At 31.2% G+C, this 26,487-nt stretch overlaps 3 protein-coding genes across 3 annotated transcripts; 2 read left to right on the plus strand and 1 right to left on the minus strand.

Moving 5' to 3' along the window:
• Positions 1-3,585: 3,585 nt before the first annotated feature.
• On the plus strand, positions 3,586-4,287 carry LOC139887052 (growth-regulating factor 12-like). The gene is made up of 2 exons (XM_071870632.1): positions 3,586-3,748; positions 4,109-4,287. Exons 1-2 carry the CDS (start codon positions 3,586-3,588, stop codon positions 4,285-4,287), a joined length of 342 nt encoding a protein of 113 aa, XP_071726733.1.
• Positions 4,288-14,461: 10,174 nt separating this feature from the next.
• LOC139862968 (probable sugar phosphate/phosphate translocator At1g12500) lies at positions 14,462-15,946 on the plus strand. Its single transcript, XM_071851606.1, has one exon. It carries the CDS (start codon positions 14,535-14,537, stop codon positions 15,594-15,596), a length of 1,062 nt encoding a protein of 353 aa, XP_071707707.1. The 5' UTR covers positions 14,462-14,534; the 3' UTR covers positions 15,597-15,946.
• A 1,711-nt stretch (positions 15,947-17,657) lies between these two features.
• On the minus strand, positions 17,658-18,192 carry LOC139887068 (basic blue protein-like). Its single transcript, XM_071870633.1, has 2 exons — positions 18,018-18,192; positions 17,658-17,887 (listed from the first exon to the last, which is right to left on the minus strand). Exons 1-2 carry the CDS (start codon positions 18,190-18,192, stop codon positions 17,658-17,660), a joined length of 405 nt encoding a protein of 134 aa, XP_071726734.1.
• Positions 18,193-26,487: the final 8,295 nt, after the last annotated feature.

The following is a 26,487-nucleotide window of genomic DNA, read 5'->3' on the forward strand; positions in this document are numbered from 1 at the left end:
GATATTATGATATATTAATATATCTTAATATGATATATATACATTTAAATGTCGTTACAACTATAATCGTTACATATATGTCTCGTTTCGAAATCCTTAAGTTAGTAGTCTTGTTTATATGTATATAACTCATTGTTAATATACTTATGGAGATACTTACTTTTCATAATATCATGTTAACCATATGTATATCCATATATACATCGTCATGTCGTTTTTACAAGTTTTAACGTTAGTGAATCGCCGGTCAACTTGGGTGGTCAATTGTCTATATGAAACATATTTCAATTAATCAAGTCTTAACAAGTTTGATTGCTTAACATGTTGGAAACATTTAATCATGTAAATATCAATCTCAATTAATATATATAAACATGGAAAAGTTCGGGTCACTACAGTACTGAATGCTTAATTGCAAACCTATCTCAACTCCGATGGATCCGAATACAAAACTACGAGCAGATGAAGGAAAAAGTCTTCAAGATGTTACCATGTATCGAAAGATGGTCGGAAGTCTTATTTATCTCACACTAAGCCGGCCAGACATATCTTATGCAGTTGGAGTGGTTAGTCGATACATGAGCAATCCGAAGAAGCCTCACCTTGATGTTGTACGACGCATCTTAAGGTATGTTAAAGGCACTATTAACTTTGACATTTTGTACAAGAAAACAAAAGAATGTCACGTGACTGGATATTGTGACGCTGATTACGCTGGAGACTATGATACACGACGATCAACAACTGGATACATGTTTAGTCTTGGATCGGGAGTAATATCATGGTGCAGCAAGAGACAACCAACTGTATCCTTATCAAGCACCGAAGCAGAATATCGATCGACATCATCAGCAACACAAGAAATTACATGGTTGAAACAACTAATGGAAGATCTTCATCAATCAACAGACTATCAAGTAGAGCTTTTCTGTGATAACCTATCAGCTATACGTCTAGCAGAGAATCCAGTCTTTCACGCAAGAACAAAACATATAGAAGTACACTATCACAATGTTCGCGAGAAGGTCCTTGAAGGGGAGATCAAGATGGTGCCAACAAAGACAGATGAACAAGTTGCAGATATATTCACCAAGAGCCTAAGTAAACCAAAGTTTACAAAATTCAGAGAAGCACTTGGAATGGTCTGCAAGACATCATTGGAAGAAAATTTGCATTGAGGGAGAGTGTTAAAATACAATGCAAATTTAGATAATATGGAATTAGTAATGTATATAAATATCTAGATATTGAAATGTAAAAGAAATATCTAGATATTAATTTATATATGAAGAAAAATCTAGATGTTAAAATGAAAAAATCTAGATATTTTTATGTGGTAAAAATATCTAGATATTTATCCATGGAAAAATCTAGTGTGTAGAAGTTTCCATGGAGTAGTATAAATATGGGTGTTGATTTCATTTGTGTGTAAGGTGTGAGTAAGTGAAGTGTGAAGTAGAGAAGAAGTAAGAAGTGAAGAAAAGTTAGAAGTAGAAGTTGTGAAGAAGTAAGAGTGTGAGTTGAGTCCATAATATTGTAATTGTTTCTTTGTATTAATAAAAGTGTTCTTTGTTAAGTTTCCCGGTTAAGCCTTAGTTCGTGTTTGAGTTCTTAGTGCACTTGTGTTATTTTTATTATATGGTCGGCTCTGCCGCCTAAGTGATACATGGTCGGTTATACCGCCTGAATGATATATGGTCGACACTGTCGCCTAAATACTATTGTGCACTAAGGATTCATAAAATTAAAGGCTAACCAACGTCAAAGTGTTGGTCTAGTGAGTGAGTATAACCTAGGTCCTCTATAGTGGGTGTGTTGGGCTCGTCGAAGCTTCCAACAACAACACGACCACTAATTCTCACGGAGTTGTGAAATTGCTCTTAATGGGTGACACTCAAAGTTTTATTGCACTTTTTGCAATGCTGGGGTGGTTCCAATTATCGTTGTTTCAACTTAGGCGTTGTCGTTTAGGCTATTTGCCTTTTAATAGGATTAGATTGTATTAGTTCATTGAATTTAATACTCCATCTCCTACTGTGATTTGCAATACATGTCCAAAATCTCGAATGCATAGACTTCCATTTTATTCTAGTAATGCACTTGTAATAAAGAAATATAAATAGAGAGTGGTGCTTTTTTCAATTTACGACCACAAACTTCACGAGGAGTGCCATCCTAAATTAAAACACTTCGCACCGCTAGCTAACCACCACTCGGTATATTTTTTGTATTTCTCCTTGTATTTAAACCATTTTCAATGGATGTGACAGGCAGATGATACATTTTTTAAGAAATGTGACAAGGTCATAGAGTAAATGGAAATAAAAAGGAGTGTCAACTTTGAGTGTTAAATGTGTAGTGGTTGATATGGTAAAATGTGATTAAAAGTTGGGGATAAAATAAATAAATAATATATACAATTATTTGGTGAAATCTGATTGGACCAAACAAAATCTAACGCCTACTTTTATTCCGTCTAAATGGTGACTAACGTCCCGGAATCGTCAGATCTGACGCCGGGCTTGGGGCGTCAGGGCATCAAAGCCCTGTGCCACCTCATCTGACCCAAGCTTTTGACGTATGATTATAACTCGTCTTATGTATGTACAAAATCATGGTGTCATGAACACGATAATGAATAACCTATCACCTATTAAATCATCAAGGTAACGATTGAATTATTCTAAATGAAATGTACGCATATATTACAAACAAGTTTTTAAAAGAAGAAATATAAATGTGTTACGATACAAATAATATACTCCCTTCTAAAATAATTGTTACTGTTTGAATTTTACAGGCTTTCACTTTTAACGTTGACTTTATATATTTTTGTATATCTTATATAATATTTATTAATATTAAAATTAAACTAGTGAAATACGTTTTAAACGAGTCCATTCATATAAATTTATCAAATATTGTATAAAATAGACAAAATTATTTAAAGTAAAAAAAAAAGTTTTTTTAAAAGTGAAAGGAGATCATTCGGCATAACAAAACTTGCACTGTCTTTTCGTACTAAGGCGAGCCCGGGATCTTATTTGAAAAGGGTAGATCTAGAATAGGCAGCCAACCTCCTGGAGAGAGCGATTTGCATGGACCAGGTGAGTAGGGATGCAACTCTGTGGACCGCTAGTTGCCATCTGTTCAATCCTTTAATCCAACCATCAGACACAAGTCAGCTAGTGCACTTCGAGAGCTAATCGGGTAAGGATTCATTAAAATCCCAACATTAGAGCAACTCATTCAAACATAAATATTTAGTTATTTGTGGTATATTAACAGAGTTATTATTGGTAGATACTACTCGTAATATTTAAAAATACTTTATTTGTTTACTTTAATTATATTAATAAAAATTACTAAGTAACATCGTGAATACACCACAGTTTACTCGTGATAAGAAATTTAGAATTTATCAAAGCATTTACTTATATACACAGTATAGTAAAATAGTATGAATAAATTAAATGTGGTTGTGAGTTTAGCAACGAATATATGGTGTTGAAAACTCATCTTCTTTTATAAGCAGATCAAGTATATATTTTTTTTTTTTTTGTTACCAAAATTCCAGAATTCACGATGACTAGTCATATTAGTAGAAATGGTGGAATTGGATTCACATTTATGCAAATGGAAGAACTCAAATTACAAGCTTTAATTTACAAATACATGGAAGCTGGATTACCTGTTCCTTCTCATCTTATCCTACCCATTTGGAACTCAGTTCTTGCTTCCTTAGCAGGTATCTCATTAGTATACGGAGTACTCTCCTTTCTCATATATATTGATAGTCCATTATTTCATTTTAATTTGTCTTAAATTAATAATCCACTTTCATAAATAAATAAATATAATAAGGCAAAGTTCCTTTGTGCTGTTAACTTTTGCATATAAAAAAAAATAGAGATAAATTAAAAAGTAAGAGGTAAAATGTAAATAAAGAAATTGTAAGTTTTTTGTTTAAAGATATTAAGATGGGATGGAGGGAGGAAGTATATTTATTACATACGGAGTACAACTTAACATCTAGTGTCTAGCTTCTTGCTATTTTGAAATGTATAAACTCACGAATGTTTAAGTTCGTATGATTTTAATTCTTTAGGCTCAGGATGCGATCGAAGTTTGTACGACAACTATAAAGGCACGATGGAAGCTGAGCCTGGAAGGTGTAAGAGAACCGATGGGAAGAAATGGCGGTGTACCAAAGAAGTTGTATCGGGTCATAAGTATTGCGAACGACATTTGCATCGTGGTCGTACTCGTTCAAGAAATGATGTGTGAAAAGAATCCATTAATTGCTTTCCCCGCTACAACATACAATGCAAGATGGATTTATTTTAAGGACAACGTATCTCATTTCACGATTAAAATAGAGTTAAGGGCACTTCTGTCTTTTTATATTAATAAATTTTGCGTGTTATTAAACTCACTTTTGAACATCAGTTTGCATGGTTACAAATCTTGATAACAAAATAGTAGATGTAATAATTTCTACTCTTATTTTGAGTTATTATTTTATTTTATTATTCTACATTGCAAATATAGAATTGAGTATTTTATTTTTTATTTTTTTTACTTATTATTATTATTATTATTATTATTATTATTATTATTATTATTATTATTATTATTATTATTATTATTATTATTATTATTATTATTATTATTATTATTATTTTTGACTTATTACACATTTATCAAAAGAGTGACATCTGTTAAAATTTAGTAGTTTAACTCTAGTTTTGTATCACATGTGAGTCTAGATTGAGATGTTATTAGATGGTAGCGTCAGATTCTAGCTCGGTATCTTTTGCTTTCATCTTGTGACAACATTGTAAACTTTGAGATATATTAAAATTGCCGTTCAAAAAATAAAAAAATAAAAAAATAAAATATATATATATATATATATATATATATATATATATATATATATATATATATATATATATATATATATATATATATATATGATAATAAAGTTGTAATCAAGGTTGTAAAAGACGCGAGTCTGGGACGCATCGATCATGCCTAAAAAACGACGCGTCGGAAGCAACGGCGACGCAACGGGCGTTGACTAACGTTGACTTTTTAAAATAATTTTATTAAATATATATTTATATATAATATTATATAGATCAAATCTTTAAATATAAGCTATATTTACAATAAACATGAACATTAACAATTATTAACAATATTACAAAAAAAAAAAAAGGTTAAAAAATTTGACCGCTTTGACTGACTTTGACCGACTTTGACCGACTCTGACCGGCTTTTTTTGAATTTGACCGACTTTTTCCGACTTTGACCGACTTTTTACCTTTGACCGACTTTTTAGCAACTACGCGTCAGTCATGCCTAAAAAACGACGCGTCGGCCGACTCGGCCGACTTTTGCAATACTGGCTGTAATCATGTGAATCCAACAATTCCCTTGAAATCCAAGGGACCAATCAGAGTGTGACATGTGGCGGGACAATCACATTTGATTGAAAAAAATTCAAATTTTTTTTTTCAATCACATGTGATTGGATTTGACATGCAAAATCACATGTGAATGGGTTTACAATCACATGTGATTGACATGCAGAATCACATGTGATTTACTGAATTTCAAATCAAATCACATGTGATTGAAAAAAAAATTTGAAAAAAAAATAAAAAATTTGAAAAAAAAAATTTTCAATCAAATGTGATTGTCGCGCCACATGTCGCACTCTGATTGGTCTCTTAGATCTCAACTTAAAAATTGGATTCATTTGAATATTCCTCATAACAACAGTCTCACGTCGTTTATTTCTCGTACCGATAACAACGGGATCGGGATTAAACCACTTTGACTTGTCCTTCAAAAAATTCCACGATTGATAACTACACAACTTCTTTCCGCCGTTCTCGTCGATATATTGTTGATCACACCGCATACGAAAATCAAGGTCGTTATATCCGCTTCTCCAATCTTTCTTCAAACGCCTAACGATCCCATTATACTTTTGACATTTGCCATTCAATTTCGTCCACTTAGACGACGACGCATCCTTTGTTCGATCAAATGGCGAATTTCGTTTGTTGTACTCGTCCATAATCAAATACCAAAACGACGCTCCTACAAAATATAAAACGAATTATAAATAATTTAAATATTTATATGTATAAAATAAAAATAAATATATATGTATGTTAACAGTATCTGTATATGTATACATTAAAAATTATATATGTATTAAATATGTATATATATGTTAACAGTATATGTATTACATATTTACATATGTATTTGTATGTTACTATATATATTTATATATGTTTAAACAATATATATATATATATATATATATATATATATATATATATATATATATATATATATATATATATATATATATATATACTGGTTTGATCGTTGCCACGTAGTGAATCTTCGGAAACTTGAACCCAACATTTCACCAAACGTAACTCATCATGCTCGGTCCACGTATTCATCAGGACTCCAGTACGTCTTCCCCTCGATTTTTTGCTCGGTTCAACGTCAAACACCTTTGCTTTTCCTTTATCTCGAACACGTTGAGACGTTGGTGTTGGGACTTCGTCTTCAATCGATTGCGTATTCGATTCACTTCGTTGTTGACTAGCTTTCTAAGCCGAAAATTGTTCCATTTCTTCGGACTCATAATTGGGGTTTGTGGGAATTGAGTTTGTGGGATTTGTGTTTGATAAGCATATGGATTTTGAAACGCGTTTTGTGCAGCGTTAAACGTGGTAAACGGATTCCATTGACTCGAGTATGGGTTTGACGGATTGTATAAATTGTTAGGATGGTTTGGATGATTTGGCTTGTTTGGATTGTTGGAATTGGGATTACCTTGGTTGAAGTAGTTTGAATTACCTTGGTTGCTAGACATTTTTTTTAATTAATATGGAATTAATTTGAAGTATAGAATTATAGAGAAAAAAAAAAGGTGAAATAGTTGTGAAAAAATGGGATAAATCGAGGTGTATTTATAGGGATAAAATATAAAATAAAAATAAATTAATTAAAAAAAATACAATTTTGACCTTTGGCAACGGACCAAAATCAACCAAAGGCTCAATTTTACACCGTTACCCCCTCGATGCTGGCACCCGACGCCGGCATTAACGCCGGTGGAGAGTCGGCACTTTGTCGTCCCCAGCGTTAAATATGCAAAACGCTAGTTATTTTTTGTTCGACTCCGAGTGCTCTTGATAACGGATAAGCTAACAAAAGTTTATGAATTCAAGATTCTATCATGTGACCGCCTCAAATTAATATGTTTTTAGTGACGTTAAAACTTGAGACTTTTAGAGGGAAAAAAACTCAAATCGCCAATAACTAGGCTATCTTTGGATTTAGGCGTTGACAAAAATGATTTGAGTTAATAACATGAGTAAGTATTTGTTTTTATAAGACTTAATTACACCGACAATCCTTGTGGTTTGCTAAAAAAGACACGGATATTTTAAATTTGATTTTTTAACATTTTTAGTTCAAAAGTATGCATTTTTGTTCGTCGATAGTCCAACCATCTGACGTTCGTTATTATTTTCGTTAAGTGACCTCACATGCCATGCACGTAAGGTAATTACGTCAATTTATTGCTTTACTTCTCCAACTCATCTCTCACCTACATTTTTATCCTCAAAATCTAACCAAGAAACCCACTTTCATGAGGGTGAGAGATGGGTTGGAAGAGTAGATGAATAAGTTGACGTAATTACCCTTATATGTTTGGCATGTGAGGCCACTTAATGGAAAAAAATAACGGAGATCAAATGGTTGGAATATCCATGAACGAAAATGCATACTTATGAAATTTGGACTATCCGCATTTTTGATCAAACCACAAAAATTATATGTGTATTAAGTCTATTTATAAAAATACAGAACTACATGTATGAGCACATTCTTTTTGGGGATGATTCTCACACACTGTTTTTTGATCCTCACACACCCTTTTACCCTATTATTAGGGAGGAGTTCAAGTAAATTGGTGTGTGAGGATTAAAAAAACAGTGTGTGAGAATCATCCCCCATTCTTTTTACCGGGGAAATAACAATTTATTACTGTAATTATTAATTATTACTGTGTATAAAAAGGTCAAGCAGTAAAAATGTGATGACATAATGATAGTATCATTCTGAAGGTATCATCCATTTTCTTTATATATTTATCCATTTTATTGTTGTTTTTATCTTCTTATTCTTTTCTTATAGCTTTTAGATACATTAAAGACAATATAAGTTAATTTATATTTGCAGTAGAGTAGAAATTTTTGTTACCATACTAAAAGTTATATGACAAATCAAAAATGTATTTAACTATATATTTTAATATGAATAATTTTTTTAGATTAACAAGGGAAATTTTTTTTTTTTTTTTAAATGACAAGCATTTCATAGATAAAACTAAAAACAACTTGCAATAAGCTAGAAATAACAACGAAACCACAATAAAAATACACCAAAACTATCTAACCAATAAACACCACGAAAACGCAAAACACGACACAAGGGAAAATAATTAATTGCTTCTAATTGGTACTACCGTAGTTAGACTGACAATTTGGGGAAAATAAATATATGAAAGGATCAAGTTTGATTTATAAGTATGGTCTATCTGATACATTATAAAATATAAAAGAATCTGTAAAAATAATTTATACACAAGGGCTTGTGTACACCTTGGGTCATAACGTTCCATGACCCCTCTATCTTTCAAAAAAAAAAAAAAAAAAATTTAATTAACTTTAAAATTGTATATTACATTACTAAATTTAATTATGGGACCTTATATATGTGTAGATTTTTTAATTTTTTTTAAAGTAAACAATTAATAATTATGAAGGGTACTTTGTGAAATAAATTTATAACATCAATACACCATTGAAATTTCATCCTAAACTCGCCACACTTATCATCATAGTTACATTATACTCTAATACATTAATAATTATGAAGGGTACTTTGTGATTACATTATATGGCACGTTACATCATTACAAACAGATTTACAAATAACTCACGCAATAAAACAGCGGCTCAATCTCACTCGTTATACTCTAATACTGAAAGCCGTAGTCATGGAGAAAAATTCACATAGAGATCATCCCTGAATTATTTTATTATTAAAAGATAGTCAACACGGTGCAAGTGTTTTTTTACGAGATTATAGAGTATTTAATCATTTATGTTTATGTATTAGCACTACAATAAAATCCCGATTTGAGTCGCACGTGTGCTCATCACATGATGAAATTTACATTTTACCTTTACCATCGAAATTATTTGAAAAAAGAAACCGTGTGAAAAAAGAAGTTAAACGGTGGTCAGAGCCTGTACACTGACCGAATAAGCTACAGTGATATTTCGTCAATTACCGACACTTTCCAAAGCCAAAATCTTAAATAATTACTGCAATATTTCATTTTACGACCCTGGATTCAAATCTTTCTTTTTATTCTCATTTGTCTGATCAGATCCAATAATAAATCTTCAAAATACGTCGCTCATGTATGGACATCTTTGCAATCCAGGTCTCGGTATCGCATACGGAGTATATAAAGATAACTTACCAATTATTTCTAAACATTTTTTTTTCTCTTACAAGTATTTATTTATTTAATATTGACAATAATTTACACAAATCAATATTTCTTCAATAATCACGGGCAAAGTAAGAAAAATACTTTCGAGGGAGCAAACTCAAAAATTTAAGGGTTTCAAAACATAATTCCTTTCTATATAAACTACGTAGTATATAAGAATTTTATTAACCTATGTGACATGTAACGTGCAATAGAATATATTTAATGAACTCGTAAATTTTTAAAAGATAAGAATTTATAATAAATGTACACACAAATGATATGTATTATATTGATTAATTAATATTAAATATAAATGAAAATATTTAAAGAAATTTAGCCCATATTTGTTTTGAACTTAATTAACTTAATACAACTAAACTTAATACGAAAAGTTATTTTTTTCCAAATGACAAATTTTATTTATATACTCAACAAAAAATTACAAGCAGGAGAGGCCATACCCATTTGTACAGCCCCAAACCACATCACAAAAATTCACAGTATATATACATTTGGAATTGTTGCAAAGCTAGTAACAAATGGCAAAAACTTCACAATAGGAAAGGAAACAAAGATCACACTGGTGATAACATTGCGGATTATGCAGCCAATTGTGCCAATCAATTTATTTCGACTTGCATCCTTTTGCAATCCACTCGTAACTTAACACTTAAATGTCGTTAAGGGCTACCGGAATAGTCCAGCATTTGTTTTTAAAAACCTTTTGATTTCGGTTTTTCCAAATGAGATACCCGCTCGCCCATTCGACCGCTTGCCATATCTTCGCACCCGCTTTCGACATCACACTATTTGCGTTCCCGACGAATAATCCTCTAATACTCAAATTTGTGACACTACCAAAACCCCACCAATTATAAATCTTTGACCAAATCTCAAAACTTAGAGGACATAGAACAAGCGAGTGATCCACCGATTCAACCCCGCCGTCACAAATAGGGCAACGGACGGAGTTCAAGTCGATTCCCCGCTTATCTATTTCCTCCAATACCGGAAGTCTTCTACGTCTAGTTCTCCATACAAAAACCTCAACCTTTTATGGTACAAAATTGTTTCTTAAAGTCTCAATTCTATTGCTATTAACATGGAATACCTTTGAGAATAAAATTGGTAAGAGCTTTAGTTGAAAAGGTACCCTTTGAAGTTAGTTTCCACTCCCATGCGTCTACACTGTTAATGCTTTGTTGAAACTGCTCGATCAGTGCTGAAATCTCAATTAGTTCGTTTGCCACTCTGTCCCTAGGTTTTCGTACCCATTCCCAGGATCCAACATAACATGCACCATCCCAAAAAATTATGTTTTGGACCGAAACATGCTGATTTGAATCCAATCTCGAGAGTTTTTTGAAATTTTCCTTTAAAGCACCATCAATTAGCCACGGGTCGTTCCAAAATTAAGATGCGTTTGTTTTTTACTTAATAAATAAGACGCGTCTTAATTAAAAGAATTCAAAAAAATTGTGAATTTCTATTTCAGTCTCCAGTTTTTAAAAACTGTTATTCTAACTATCCACATACGTATAATGTTAATTTAGTAAATTTAATTATTCAGAAGGTTATTCAGTTCAAAACATAAACAATAATTATTTACTCGTCACTTAATTTTTTCAGACATCATATATATATATAAGGAGACAAAAAGACTTAATAAAAAAAAAAAAAAAAAAACGTGACCTTAAGCTTAACAAAATACACTTAATCTGTGTTAAATTACGTTTAATGTGTGTTATATGTGTAAACATTAGCAAAACTCATACTAATAACTTCTTTACATTATATAAATAAACTTTAGAAAATGATAGTTCTCTATACACTTCCATCTTATCTATGTCTACCACTATAATAATATATTAATTTCGTAATTCTAATATGATTGAGTCAATTTATAGTTCCCAAACGTGTATTGTTGAAAAATACACATGAGTATTAATCTCAAATTTAAACTAATCAATGAGCATTAGTAGTATAAACGTAGTTTTTTAACGGTTATTAACATTTATAAAATATTGTAGATGATTAATTAAATAATATCATTAATATAATTTTCAACAACCATAATCTAACATAAATATTGAAATCAACATTAAAAAATGACTTTCAAAAGCTAAAACGATATATTTATTTTAAGACGGAAGAATATAATTGTTATAACCCGAATAAACTCCTAAACTTATGTACTATTTGTCCTTTAGATTTTTATAACCAGAATAATTTATGTTTCAAAGATCTATACTATAAAATTTATTTATTTTTATATTTGTTTTTTTTAAAAGCAAGATACATATAAAAACTAAAACGAGTACAACGAGTATAAAACCGAATACAAACGAGAAAATGCCTATACAAAACTATACAAGCATAGACAAAACTATACTGCTTTTGTTAAATATGATTTATTGCAAAATTATTGTGATTTTTATTTTTCTATGACATATGCATTGCATAAATTTGAAAGCTTCTAAAATGAAACATGTATATTTAATTAATGTAATTTTTTATGTGTAAGGAAATTTAAGTTTAATTAATAGTTCTTAACATATGTCATCGAGACACATGTTAGCAATATTCGATATGGAATTCAAGAGTTAAATAGGTAAAATTATAATTCTATAATTATCTAAAAAAAGCTATGAATAACTTTATCATTCTTATTGATACCTTCAATTACATTTATTTAGTAGTTAGCTTGACATTGAGTTGTAGCTCAAACTAGTAGTGACATGCTTCTTTTAGTGAGAGGTAAGAAGTTCGACTCCGCTGAGCTGCAACATTTCACTCAGTTTTATCGCTTACCTGAAGTATCCATCCAGGTCGCCTTTCGCATAGTGCAGGGGTAGCAGGGAGAGGGGGTTTTACCGGCCATGCCCTCAGATTGGTCGGGGTTCCTCAAAAACAGTAGATGGAAAAGGATTATGCAACTACGGGAGATCAACGCGTAAGTGGTTTAGTTCCCCCGAATGATCCCAAACTGTTGTTAAACAAAAAAAAAAAACTTCTTTTTAAAGTGAATAAAACTCTTACATACTAAGAGCCTTTATATTTTAATATGATTTTATAGAATCATTGCGTTAAATTTTTTAAATCTTACTCCAATAGTTGTAAACATTTTAACAACAATACTTAAAGTTGTGGTTAAAAAAAGACAAAATTTCACTACTCGTCCCTGAACTTTACATCAACTTTGATTCCTCGTCCTTTTTCTATTTTTTATGCATTCCTCGTCCCTAATATTTGAACGTTCTACATTCCTCGTTCTTCCGTTTATTTTCTGTCAATTTTCATAGTCATGTGCCAAGCATGTGAGGGTACTTTCGTCATTTTACGAATTTCTTCTCCATTTTCATTCTCTTTCCAATTAACCTCTTTCCTTTTCCATCTTGTATTATCTTCTTCATTTTTACCTAATCAACATAAACCCTAACAATACACAAATGAAAAATGTAAAATTCAAATTCAAATTAATATCTAAAATCAAACTAATTAAAGAAATTTTATACCATGCAAGCGTCCTTTTGGGTATTTGATATTAGTCAACCACCTTTATTAAAAATTTAAAATGAGAAGGATCCAATTAAAGTTTCAGTTTCTATTTTAACATCATTTATCACAAGACATAAATCAAATACCAAGAGCACGCAAGAAAAAAGCTAATGAAAGGCTGTAAAAGGTCCAGAGACTGACCTGTAAATACCTAAACTATGTCCGGCGATGATGGTGGAGCTGCGACGGTTTACGGCGATGACAAGCGGAAGTGGCTCAAAACTTCAAATCAAGTCACAAAGACTTGCAGAAATATGCGGTTTAGTCATACCAACAAATCTCCATTTTCAGTTTTTCCAAAAACATCACCAAGATCACAAACAAATTTGGTTTTTGTGTCAATATTTTTCAGACAAAAAATTAAGAATACGCCATCAAATAGACGAATTAATTCCTGAAATTTTAGGGAAATGATCACTAGATGATTGTAAACGTTTCAACTACTTCAGATTTAATTAAAACACTTCGGAATCAAAACCCACCAAAAAGTCAAAGAAAGTCAAACCGGATCTAAGAATCGATTTTCAGCAAAATAAACAACGAAATCAAAGCTTGGATCGATGAGGAAGACCTCTTACGCTATGATACCACTTGTTGGTACAATTTCTAGCTTCGATTTAGTGTTCAGATTCGATTTTGGTTTCTTAGCTTGGAGATGATGAACTATGGGGATGAACAAGCTACTACTATTTTGATGTGTTTATGTGATTAAAAACAGCAACAATGATCAAGTAAGAAGCATAACAATCAAGTTAATATTTTTGGTAAAAAAATATGACGATGGGCGATGATGAGTATTGATGGGCGATAATGGTGTTGGATTCATATCAGCTATAATGGTGAACAAAGAAGGGGTGGGAAGAAGGTGTTATTAAAAGAAATAAATAAAATACAAAAATTATATTCCTCATCCCTTTTCCAAAATTACCCTCACATGCTCTGCACGTGATAGGGGGGTAACGGAAAAATAGACAGAAAATAGACGGGAGGACGAGGGATGTAGATTTTTGATACATTAGGGACGAGGGATGTACAAAAAAAAGAAAAAGGATAGGGAGTCAAAGTTGATGTAAAGTTCAGGAACGAGGAGTGAAATTTTGTCTTAAAAAAAACTTATACTTGATTCAATCTTACTACTCCATCATTTTAGATGGTAAAAGAGCATGAAAAAAATGAATGTGTGGTGAAATTTTGTAATTAGTTTAAAGTATAGGGATGTATTTTAAAACTGTAGACCAGTCTTATCATAGTCATCAAACACAGACTCACATTTCCTGAAGATCCAATCCAAAGCCGGACACACACACACATATACAATCACCTCACTGTATCTATAATCCCTAAAATTACAAAATTACCCTCAATGGTAGAATCTCAGTCATGGACAACTCGCCGGAGCAGTAACCCTAGGTTCGAAACTTCCGTCGACATTCCATCAACTCCGACCGGCGAAGTCCGTTACGGCACCGGCAACAACATCTTCACCGCCACATCTCTAATTTCTCCGACGATCCTCACGGCGTTAATCATCGCGTCATGGTATTTCAGTAACATCGGCGTTTTATTACTCAATAAATACTTATTAAGCTTCTACGGATTCAAGTATCCGATATTTCTTACAATGATTCACATGATTTCGTGCACTTTCTACAGTTTAATCGCGATCCGTTGGTTTCAAATCGTTCCGTTTCAGCACATTTTATCACGGAAACAGTTTTTTAAAATATTCGGTTTATCTGTTATTTTTTGCTTTTCAGTTGTTTGTGGAAATACATCATTGAGATACTTACCTGTTTCGTTTAATCAAGCGATTGGTGCAACGACGCCGTTTTTCACGGCTATTTTTGCTTTTTTAATTACTTGTAAGAAGGAAACAGCTGAAGTTTATTTAGCTCTACTGCCAGTTGTGTTTGGGATCGTGTTAGCTAGTAATAGCGAACCGTTGTTTCATTTATTCGGTTTTTTGATGTGCGTTGGCTCGACTGCAGGTCGAGCGTTGAAATCGGTTGTGCAAGGGCTGTTGTTGACCTCCGATTCGGAGAAATTGCATTCGATGAATTTGTTGTTGTATATGGCACCAATGGCTGCTATGATATTGTTGCCTTTTAGTTTGTATATAGAAGGGAATGTGTTTGGTAAAACTGTCGAGAAAGCGAAAAGTGATTCGTTTATGGTGTTTTTGTTGATTGGGAATGCTACGGTTGCGTATTTGGTCAATTTGACTAATTTTTTGGTTACGAAACATACGAGTGCGTTGACGTTACAGGTGTTAGGGAATGCGAAAGCTGCAGTTGCTGCTGTGGTTTCAGTATTGATTTTTAAGAATCCTGTGACAGTTATGGGGATTTCGGGGTTTGCAGTTACGATTATGGGAGTCGTGATTTACAGTGAAGCGAAAAGAAGATTTAAAGGTACGGCGCATTGATAGGTGGAACAGATATCACACGGTGCGAATTCTTTGTTCTTTTTTTGTACCTTCAATTTGATGCCTTTAGGATTGATTGATTTCATTTTGTTAATGTTAATGGAAAGGGTTAAAGTAAAATTGGGATAAAGTAAAAGCAAAGAACATAATTCGATTCAATTGGATATGAAGATATGATCAATTGAGTTGGAAAAGGGGAAAGGGATTGTCTTTTGTATCTGTTTGTGTTTCTTTTACAAGTTTATGCTTTATTGCGCATAATTTGTACTTGAGTAGGGGCTGTAAAAGAAGGGGAGAATAAAATGTTCTCCTTTTCGATTTCTCCTATTTTGTAATATGTATTACATGGAAAATTATTCAAGTTATACCATTTTGCTGTTGTTAGATGTAGAAAGTTCAGTTAGTAACATGATTTAGTTTCCTAATTGTCTGATTGACTTGATATAGATATAGATTACTTATGTTATTTAGTGGATGGATTTGTGGTTGTGTATAATTAGCAGCTTTTGACTGTTAGGAGAAATTGATGTTTTGCTTAGGAATTAAGTCTCACCTTAGTTTACTTATTACTTTCAGTGATTGGTTCTTGTTATTTGTTGGGTGCTTCTAACAGAAGCTTTCAAGAAACTAAGATGTGGCCCACAAAAGTTTAGGTTGCTACATTGAGTCTTTGATACCCTTAAAATGTGTATGCAATTTGAATGGTGCAAGTGTACTTTGTAACTAGTGGTAAACAGAGTTTCAAGAGTTAGAATAATGCTTATCCTTGTCCACTGGAACTACTGAGATTGCTTATTGTTTGTTTATGGTGTATATATATCATATACAGGTAGGACATGATCATGTTCCTACATCTTTGAAATGTAAATATTGAATAGGGTGGGGGATATTTCACATTTCTATAAATATACATGAAAACAAAGCAAGAGACCAGATGGAACCATTTTGGTATGACCCAAATATTGTTCGATAATTGCGTACTTTAGGTCCGACGCTCTTATACGGTATTCGGATGAATTCCTTCTCCTAAATAGCATATTATCAGTTAAGGGTTACGTTGGTCATGTTTCCTTTGTGATAAAATTTGCATAAGTTACACTCTGATATATGATTGATCACACATCACATATTTGTTTTTGTATGGTATCAGCCAAAAATCCAAATTGATATAATATATAAAAAAAATTGTGATTTGTGACCTAAGGTTGATAAAGAGCCAAATTACATGACTCACATGGAGACATGCCCTTCTTTGCTTTTAAGTTATGGTAGCAGTTGCCCTTTCTTTAACTTCTCTTACTTTCTCAAGATCCAATTTATTGGGTTAGTTGGGTTTCCTAAAATGATATCCACCCAAACCAATTAACATGCACTTTTATTTTATTTGTACCGTCATGGAAATATACATATAAAAAAAATGTCACCTTTGTTTTGCGACACCTAGTGATGATTATCATATATAATTGATGGGTGGTGTCGGTTTGTAATAAAAAAAAAATAATTTGTAACGTAACGTAACGTAATTAAGTGATGGACCCAGGAAATGGACTGCCAACATTCTATTGGCTAAAAATGATCCAACATGTTACATGTCACTTCTAGTGGTTGGTAAACATATCGCTTTATGCCTGTTGTGCATTTCATATTTCCAAATATCAGTCAAGTCATTTGAAGTTGTTTTCTAGATGCTACATGCTATATATGACGTAAACCGTTCGTTCTGATGCTGTTTTGACTACAATAGTAAATATAACATTGTTAACTCGTTGAGCATAATATTGTTTAACAGAATAGAAGAACTAATAAATCCGAGTCTATAATCAAACAAAATAATTCATAAAAATTTAAATTTATTTATACATCCATCGGTTCATTTTATTATGGTTCATATAGACCGACAACAAATACTTTCATACGTATATTACTTTAGATATGACAGTCGATTGGTTCATACCAATTCATACGGACACGAAATAATAAGCTTATAAAGAAACAAAATATAGTTATTAATATGATGGTGGAATGGAACTAGTTTCCTTCTTGAACTAGTTTTTGTGTTCCCTACACAGCTTTAGGCTTGACATCTGTGGATAAGGCTTCGATTTTAAGCTTCATTCCTTGTTTACAATGATCTGCAATACCGCAAATAAAGCCATGCCATCCAGCACGGCCTAAAGTGATCTCATCGTTTCCAGAATCATGCACTTTATTAGCCGGACAAATTTTACAATCGGTAAGGAAATCTCCATTAGCAAATATCATATTATATTCTCCTGGAGTGTACTTGAATACTGCATACATCATATAAATAATGTTTCATAAGTTAGTCACTTGCTTTATTAATTCATAATATGACCACCAAATTCGAAAAATACTTTAATATTGTTATATATTTTTCTGAATAATAGAATAGAAATATACCAAGTATGTCGCCTTCATAGAATGTTTTTCCTTTGGCCCAATCTTCATAATCAACGCCAAGGGTCCATCCTTTGTCATCTCCAACCACATACGTCTTAACATCATCACCAGCTAAAGTATGTACAACCAATGTTGTAGCTACAAGGATGAATATGCTTAACTTTTTGTTATCCATTTTCGTTTCTGTTCAATGAACTTATAATTACTTGAGTTATTCAAACGTGAAATATATACAATTTATAAGCAATATTCGTTGGGCTGTTTATATACAGATTTAGAAAATGCTAATAAAGCATTGTTGAAATGGGTCAACATAATAATGGAGGTCATGCAAAAAATTCTCTACACCATGAGAATGGTTGATTCATATAAATTAAATTTTAAGAAACGTTCCTTTTATTAGTAACTTGGAAATATTCCGCTATTACCTTACAAAACAAACTATATTTTTAATTATTAGATTGAATGAAACAAAACCATCAATAAGACTCGAGTTTTTGGCCAAACAATTGTGCGATGGAGACACATTTATTATTTGATTAGTTTTGAGGAAAATATTCTTGTAATAACATAAGCCAAGAAAATTGTATGTGGATTTACTATAAAGAAAAAATTACGCCGTTGGTACCTGTGATTTGTTCACTTTTTCTCACAATACCTAGATTTTAAATTTTGCGACATTGGTACCTGTGGTTTAAATTAGTTACATATGGTTAGTATTCATACCTAACGGATCGTTAGCACTCAAACATCAAGCCCTCACTTGTGCAACGCATGTGAGGGTAATTTCGTCATATCCAACATTTTATTTTATTCCATATAAATGGCGTTCAATTGACCCAAATAAATGTGCCAACCAGTTGACCCAAATGTTAACACTCAAAAGCAAAACCAGTTATGCAACAGTTGCTACTAGAAACACTTGCTATCAAAATGTCATATTGTGCGTTTTGGCAATGTTAATGCATATATTCTTGTGTGTTTTGGCAGATTAGTTTGGCAATGTTAATGCATATATTCTAGTGTGTTTTGGCAGATTAGTTTGGCAATCACCTAAATTGTATGACTATTTTAACATCAACAACATCAACCTAACTGTTTTAGACTTGTTTACCATCAACAACATCACCTAAACTCTTTTCCAAACAATTACTTGATTGTACTAAAAATATAAAAACATTACGTATAGAATAGTCTAAACCATTCACAACCCATAAACAGTTGACCCAAAAGACCCATAAATAGTTGACCCACAGTCAACACTCATAAACAGTAAATAACAGTGGACCCAAACGAATATATTTCTTTCCAGAATCTTTTAACTGTTTTTTGTCACTCAAGGTGGTCATGTTAACCCAACATGTCAAAGACAGTTGACCCAAAAGATAATTTTTTTCTGAAGATTTGTGTCAATTGAACGTCATTTATATGGAATAAAATGTTGGATCGGACGAGATTACCCTCACATGTGTTGCACATGTGAGGGCTTGATGTTAGAGTACCGACGTCCGTGAGGCATGAATACTAACCATGTAACTAATTGAAACTACATGTACCAATGACGCAAAATTTAAAGTTTAGGTGTTGTGACGAAAAAGTTAACAAATCACAGATACCAAAAGCGTAATTTTTTCACATATATATATATATATATATATATATATATATATATATATATATATATATCCCAACAAAAATATAATACATAGATTACATAATACATATTACGTTAGTCCTAACATAAACAAATTACAAAACATAAATTATCCAAATTACTTTGAACCTAAATTCAACATTCAAATTCAAAGTACAAATACAAGGATAAATATTGTGTTATGGGCCCTTTTATAACAAAATGGTAAAGTAAATGATCTTCAATTCTTTAATCTTTCCAATCATCACAAAACAAAAGCGATACATGTACATAGAAATAAAAGTGACTTAATAAACTAAAGAAATATAAGTAGGTAGATAGCAGCAAGTTGTTTTGGTCGAATTAGATGATCACTTTCTTCTTCGATAACATTAGTGATATACTATTAATATTAATACTAAATACTATAATTAAATGATCACCTCCACAAGATGATGAGTTTACCGCACGTTGTGTCAGTGAAGTTTTTGCAATACTGATTTGAAGTGTTTTGTGGAGGTGCATTGTTTAATTACATACATTATATTAAATTCTTGTACGAAACGGTGTGACATAACTTTTACATATATGACATAATCAATCATATCGGTACAAATGTTCGTTACTATTTTTTATGTCTGGTATAAATAAGCACCCTCATTACATGTTTATGTCAATATTAGCTATTTTTTTAGAAGCCCTATAATAATTCAAAATAATTTCAAGTCACACTATGACTATTTAAGTAATTCTTGTGGACAAATAAAAGTAAGAATAAACTATGTATAAATAAAAGAAGCTAAAGGTGCATGATATTAGATAACACAACCAATCGAAAAAAAGAAAGTGGCTACCGCACTTCGTTGCGGAATTATGTCGGTAAGATTATATAATTTAATGACACTGATAAAAAAACACCTCTTTTTTCTATCTTTAAGCTTTATTCAACTCACCGGCTAGCATATGCTCTTCAAAAAAGTACGAAATGAAATCTAGAAAATTGATAAACAAATAAGATCGTTTAAGGAAGAATAATAAATTAGGTTTACACAAAATGACAAAAAATGAGTCGAAACTTTAGGTTACACAAAACTATAAAAATGAGTTAAAACTAATATGTGAAAAGTGGCTAACGTAAAAAAAAAAAAAAAAAAAAAAAAAAAAAAGTGTGAACAGCCGATGGGTCAGTAGGAGTGACGTAAGCAGGCGTGTCATTAATATATTTGGAGTTGAACTGGAGAGGGGCAGCTTTTGTAGTTAGTTTTGTGAGTACATATGTTTAAGGCCACAGCTGGTTGATGCATTTTGGGGTACTATTTATAACCCATTAGCTTTAGGAGAAAGGGGAATATTAATACTATAAATATTGTGTCATGGGCCAATTAGTTGTTATATATATTAAAAAAAGACTATTGTTGTAAATTTAGTAGTTAAATATGGATGGTAATTAGTCAAATATGGATAGTAAAATTTGTACTATATATATGTGCATAATGTAAGTTACAAAAACATACATATACATTAAATACATCACACCTCTTCAACCTCTTTCTCTCCTATATCTTCTACAACACATCTCTCTTTTATTGGTTCTTTTAATTTGAATATATTGAACCAGACCACTAAAGGTAGTTATAAGCCTACTGAAATATAACACGTTATCAGCACGAAGTGCTCCGTATAATCAAGGTTTATCTAAGCAAGCACACGTCATTAATCAAGGTAAGAAATTATCTAACTTTTATTAACTTCACTAACATTTATATTTATGTTATTTAAGTTATATATGGTCGGTTATACCGCCTGAATTATATTTCTGTAATCTAACTTTTATTAACTTCACTAACATTTATATTTATGTTATTTAAGTTATATATGGTCGGTTATACCGTCTGAATTATATTTCTGTAATCTAACTTTTATTAACTTCACTAACATTTATATTTATGTTATTTAAGTTATATATGGTCGGTTATACCGTCTGAATTATATTTTCTGTAATCTAACTCTTATTAACTTCACTAACATTTATATTTATGTTAATAAGACCTCATGATTGTACGCAACACGTCATTTGACAACACGGTACTTTATGTACGCAACACGTCATTTGACAACACGGTACCATGGGTCGAGATTAATTCCGATCAATACGAATACGATGGGGTCTTTATATGTTATCTAACATTTATGATTACTTATGCAATTAATCATTATTTATTTCATGCATACTAATGTTTATTCTTAAAAGTAAATCTTAAAAGTTAAAATAAGAAAAAATAGTTTGTATTTTTATTAAAAGTAAATCTTAAAAGTTAAAATAAGAAAAAGTAGTTTGTATTTTTATTAAAAGTAAATCTTAAAAGTTAAAATAAGAAAAATAGTTTGTATTTTTATTAAAAGTAAATCTTAAAAGTTAAAATAAGAAAAGTAGTTTGTATTTTTATTAAAAGTAAATCTTAAAAGTTAAAATAAGAAAAAGTAGTTTGTATTTTTATTAAAAGTAAATCTTAAAAGTTAAAATAAGAAAAAAAATCTTGTCCTTTATATTACTCATACGCGTTTTGATATAGTGACTTTATTCGTTAACGTCAACTAACGACGCTACAACGGTCATATATACATAACGGTTGTTAACGTCAACTGACGACGTTACAACAACTATATTTTTCAAATATAAAATAAACATCTCCGTTTTCACATTTTCACAAATCAATCTTCATTTTTCAGATTACTACTCTCAAAAAGTTTTTGTAAAAATGATTCACACAAGGATGATTTTTCCTATTGTATTGGTCATATTAACTATCATCATTGTTGCTAATATACCACCGGGTGAACCTATATTCTATCCTGCCCTTGTGGTTTTATTATTTGTAATCATACCATTATTCTGTTGTTTGCTACTTATGAATTTAAAATGATTCTAATTTCATTTTATTATTTGTCTATGAATAAAAGTTGATTATGATTATGATTTATGTTATTCATCTTTTTGATAATAGAAAATGTCGAATTTGAAAAGGCTTAAATTTGCTCATTTAGAACAAGTGGGAACAACTACTTAACATGGGTTATGAATGTAGAAAAACATCTCGAATCAAACGGTATTTTAGAAACCCTGAATGAAAATAACAATTATTCCGAACAAGAGAAAGCAATAGTAAGTATTTTTCTTAGCAAACATATTGACGAGTCCTTAGAATCTACATATTATATGATCGAAAATCCAAGTGTATTATGGAAAATACTCAAAGATAGATACGATATTAATTATCAAAAAAATAATAATAATAATAACGGTGATCCATGAAAGAATAAAATTAAAGATATTAGTAGACGCTCTTATAAGAATTCCGGAGATTCTTATTAATGATCTGGTAACGTGGATCATCAGTCTAGTATTTCTTGAATACATGAACATCTTGTTTAGCTCTACAAATAAGTCCCAAAAGAAAAGAAAATGAGAGTGAATCTGTTGACAAATCTTGATTAAATTAACCCTGAGCTACCTTGAGACTTGAATGGTTTGAATTTTCTAAGATGCCTAGTTTTTTTTATGTATCACTCATAAATAAATTGTTTTAGACCATAATGCATATGTTTTATTAAGTGTTATCTTTTATGTACTTCAGATTCTAACTTGTTTGCAGGTAATATAATTTGATTATCTTGCTGAAATATAACTCATTATTTGCTTATCTTATTTGAAGTTTTAGTATGAATCCTGCTGAAATACAACATCAATTAAATGGTAAAGACCTATGTATTGCAGATAGTAGTAACATACACACTATGATCAAATCTAAGAAATATTTCATTGATTTAAATCAAATGAAGGAATTATAAATACTATATCAGCTCTTGCAAACTTGATATAAGGAACGAAAAAGGCAAAATTTCATATTACCAAATGGTACGAATTTTTTGGTAAACAATGTCTTGTTTTCTCCCAAATCAAAGAGAAATTTGTTAAGTTTCTCTGATATATATCATAATGGATATGATTATCAGTCAATGATAATCGAAAATGAGAAATATCTATGTAGCACCGAAAAGCGCATATGATAAAAAGCGCATATGATGAAAAGCGCAGCGCATAGGATTAAAAGCGCATATGATAAAAAAAGCATATGATGAAAAGCGCAGCGCATATGATTAAAAGCGCATATGATAAAAAACGCATATGATGAAAAGCGCAGCGCATATAATTAAAAGCGCATATAATGAAAAGTGCATATGACGAAAAACGCAGCACATATGATTAAAAGCGCATATGGTGAAAATGATATATGATGAAAAGCACATATGGTGATTAATGAAAATCACATATGGTGATTAATGAAAAGCACATATAGTGATTAATGAAAAGCACATATAGTGATTAACGAAAAACACATATGGTGATTAATGAAAAGCACATATGGCGATTAATGAAAAGCACATTGAGAAATAATCACCAATGTTTCTTGAAAGAATTCAAGGGTATATATATGGACCAATTCATCCATCATGTGGACCATTTTTCTAATAGATGCATCTAACGCATGGTCTCATGTTTGTGTGTTATCAAGCCGTAATATGGCATTTGCAAAGTTTCTTGCACAAATTATTAAATTAAGAACACATTATTCTGATTACACCATTAAAAGGATGAGACTTGATAATGCTGGTGAGTTAACATCTCAAGCTTTTAATGATTATTATATGTCTACAAGGATTGTTGTTGAACATCCAGTTGCTCATGTGCATACACAAAATTGGGTTAGCTGAATCAATAGATAAACGCTTACAGCTAATAACTAGACAATTAGAAATGAGTACAAAACTCTCAATATTTATATGGGGACATGTAAATTTACATGATGTGACATTAATTCGCATTAAATCAAGTGCAAGTTATAAATATTCTCCATTACCAACTTAATTTTGGTGGAGACCGAATATTTTCCATCTTAGAATATTTGGTTGTGCAGTGTATTTTTAATTGAACAATCACAACAAATGGTTCCTCAAAGAAGGATTGAAATATATGTTAGATATGAAACATCTTCAATCATAAGATATATTGAACCCATGACGGGTGATGTTTTTACAGCAAGTTTTGTTGATTGTCACTTTAATGAAACATTGTTCCCTATATTAGGGGGAGAAATGAAATATAAATAAAATGATGTTTCATGGTGTGAACATCAATTAAGGAATATTGATCATCACACAAAAGAATGCGAAAAGAAAGTTCAAATATAATGCATATGCAAGAACTTGCAAATTAATTACTTTATGCATTTAAAGATACAAAAAATAAGTGACTGAATCATATATACCAGCAGTAAATGCTTCAGCTAGAATTGAAATTACAAAAGCTGGCAATAATGTCACTTATGAGTCTTTGCTACGGCAGAAACGTGGGAGACCAATTGGTTCCAAAGATAAAAATGCTCGAAAAAGGAAATCAGCTGATAATGAGGTAAAAGAAAGTGTTCAAGAAGAACCACAAATCAATACTCCTTCTGCAGAGGATATTGATAAATGTAAATACATAAATTGCAATAAATTATGCAATATTATGAAACTGAAATGAAATGAAAAATCTTGATGAGATATTTTCATATAATGTTACAATGACATCATGAATAAAGATGATGATCTGGAACCAAAATCTGTCATTGAATATCAAAATAGACGTGATTGAAATCAACGGAAAGGAGCAATACGAGCTGAATTAGAATCGCTCAATAAAAGAAAAGTTTTTGGATCAATCGTTATCACTTTTAAAGAAGTGAAACAATGGGATACAAATGAATTTTTATCCGAAAAGAAATGTGCAAATGAAGTTACAAGGCAAAACTTGACTTGTAACTCAAGATTTCCCACAAAGACCAGAAATGAATTAGGAGAAAAACTTATCCTCCTATAATGAATACAATTACTTATTAGATACTTAATCAACCTGGTAGTTATTTAAATGCATCTCATGGATGTTGTTACTACTTATCTGTATGGATCACTTAATAATGATATATATATGAATATACCTGAAGGGTTAAGGTATCATAAGCATCTAATGCAAAACCCAATGGAATATATTCCATTAAATCACAAAAAAAACTAAATGGGTTTATACAATCGGGACGTATGTGGTATAATCGATTAAATTACTACTTGATAAGAAAAGGGTATACATATAAACTTATTTGCACGTGTGTTTTATAAAAACAATGTTCGGATATGTGATCATAGCTGTTTATATCAATTATCTTAAATAAAGAAATCTATGAAGCCATTCAACTTCTAAAGAAAGATTTAAAAAAAAAAAAAATCAAGTATTACGTTGATTTACATATTGAGCATATAACTAATGACTTACTTATACATCAAACAACTTATACCGAAAAGATTTTAAATTATTTTAATATGGACAAGACAAAAACCATCAAGTACTCATATGGTTGTTAGATCTTAATATTGATACTAATCCATTTCATCCTCTAGAAGATCATGAAGATCTTCTTGGTTCAGAAGTTCCATATTTTAGTGCAATTGGGGCTCTTATGTATCTTACAAATTATACAAGATCTGACATTTCTTTTGCAGTTAATTTGTTGACAAGGTTCAGCTCAACCCCTACCAAAAGACATTAGAATGAGATCAAACAAATAGTTTGATACCTTCGGGGAACTACTGATTTATAATTATTTTATTCTAACAACTCGAAACAAGATTTGTTTGGTTATACAGATGCAGATTATTTATCTGATCTACATAAAGCTAAATCTCAAACTGGATATGTATTCCTAAATGGAGGCACCGCAATATCATGACGTTCTCAAAACA

Source organism: Rutidosis leptorrhynchoides, chromosome 1, assembly GCF_046630445.1.
Source record: "Rutidosis leptorrhynchoides isolate AG116_Rl617_1_P2 chromosome 1, CSIRO_AGI_Rlap_v1, whole genome shotgun sequence".
In the NCBI taxonomy this organism is placed as follows: domain Eukaryota; kingdom Viridiplantae; phylum Streptophyta; class Magnoliopsida; order Asterales; family Asteraceae; genus Rutidosis; species Rutidosis leptorrhynchoides.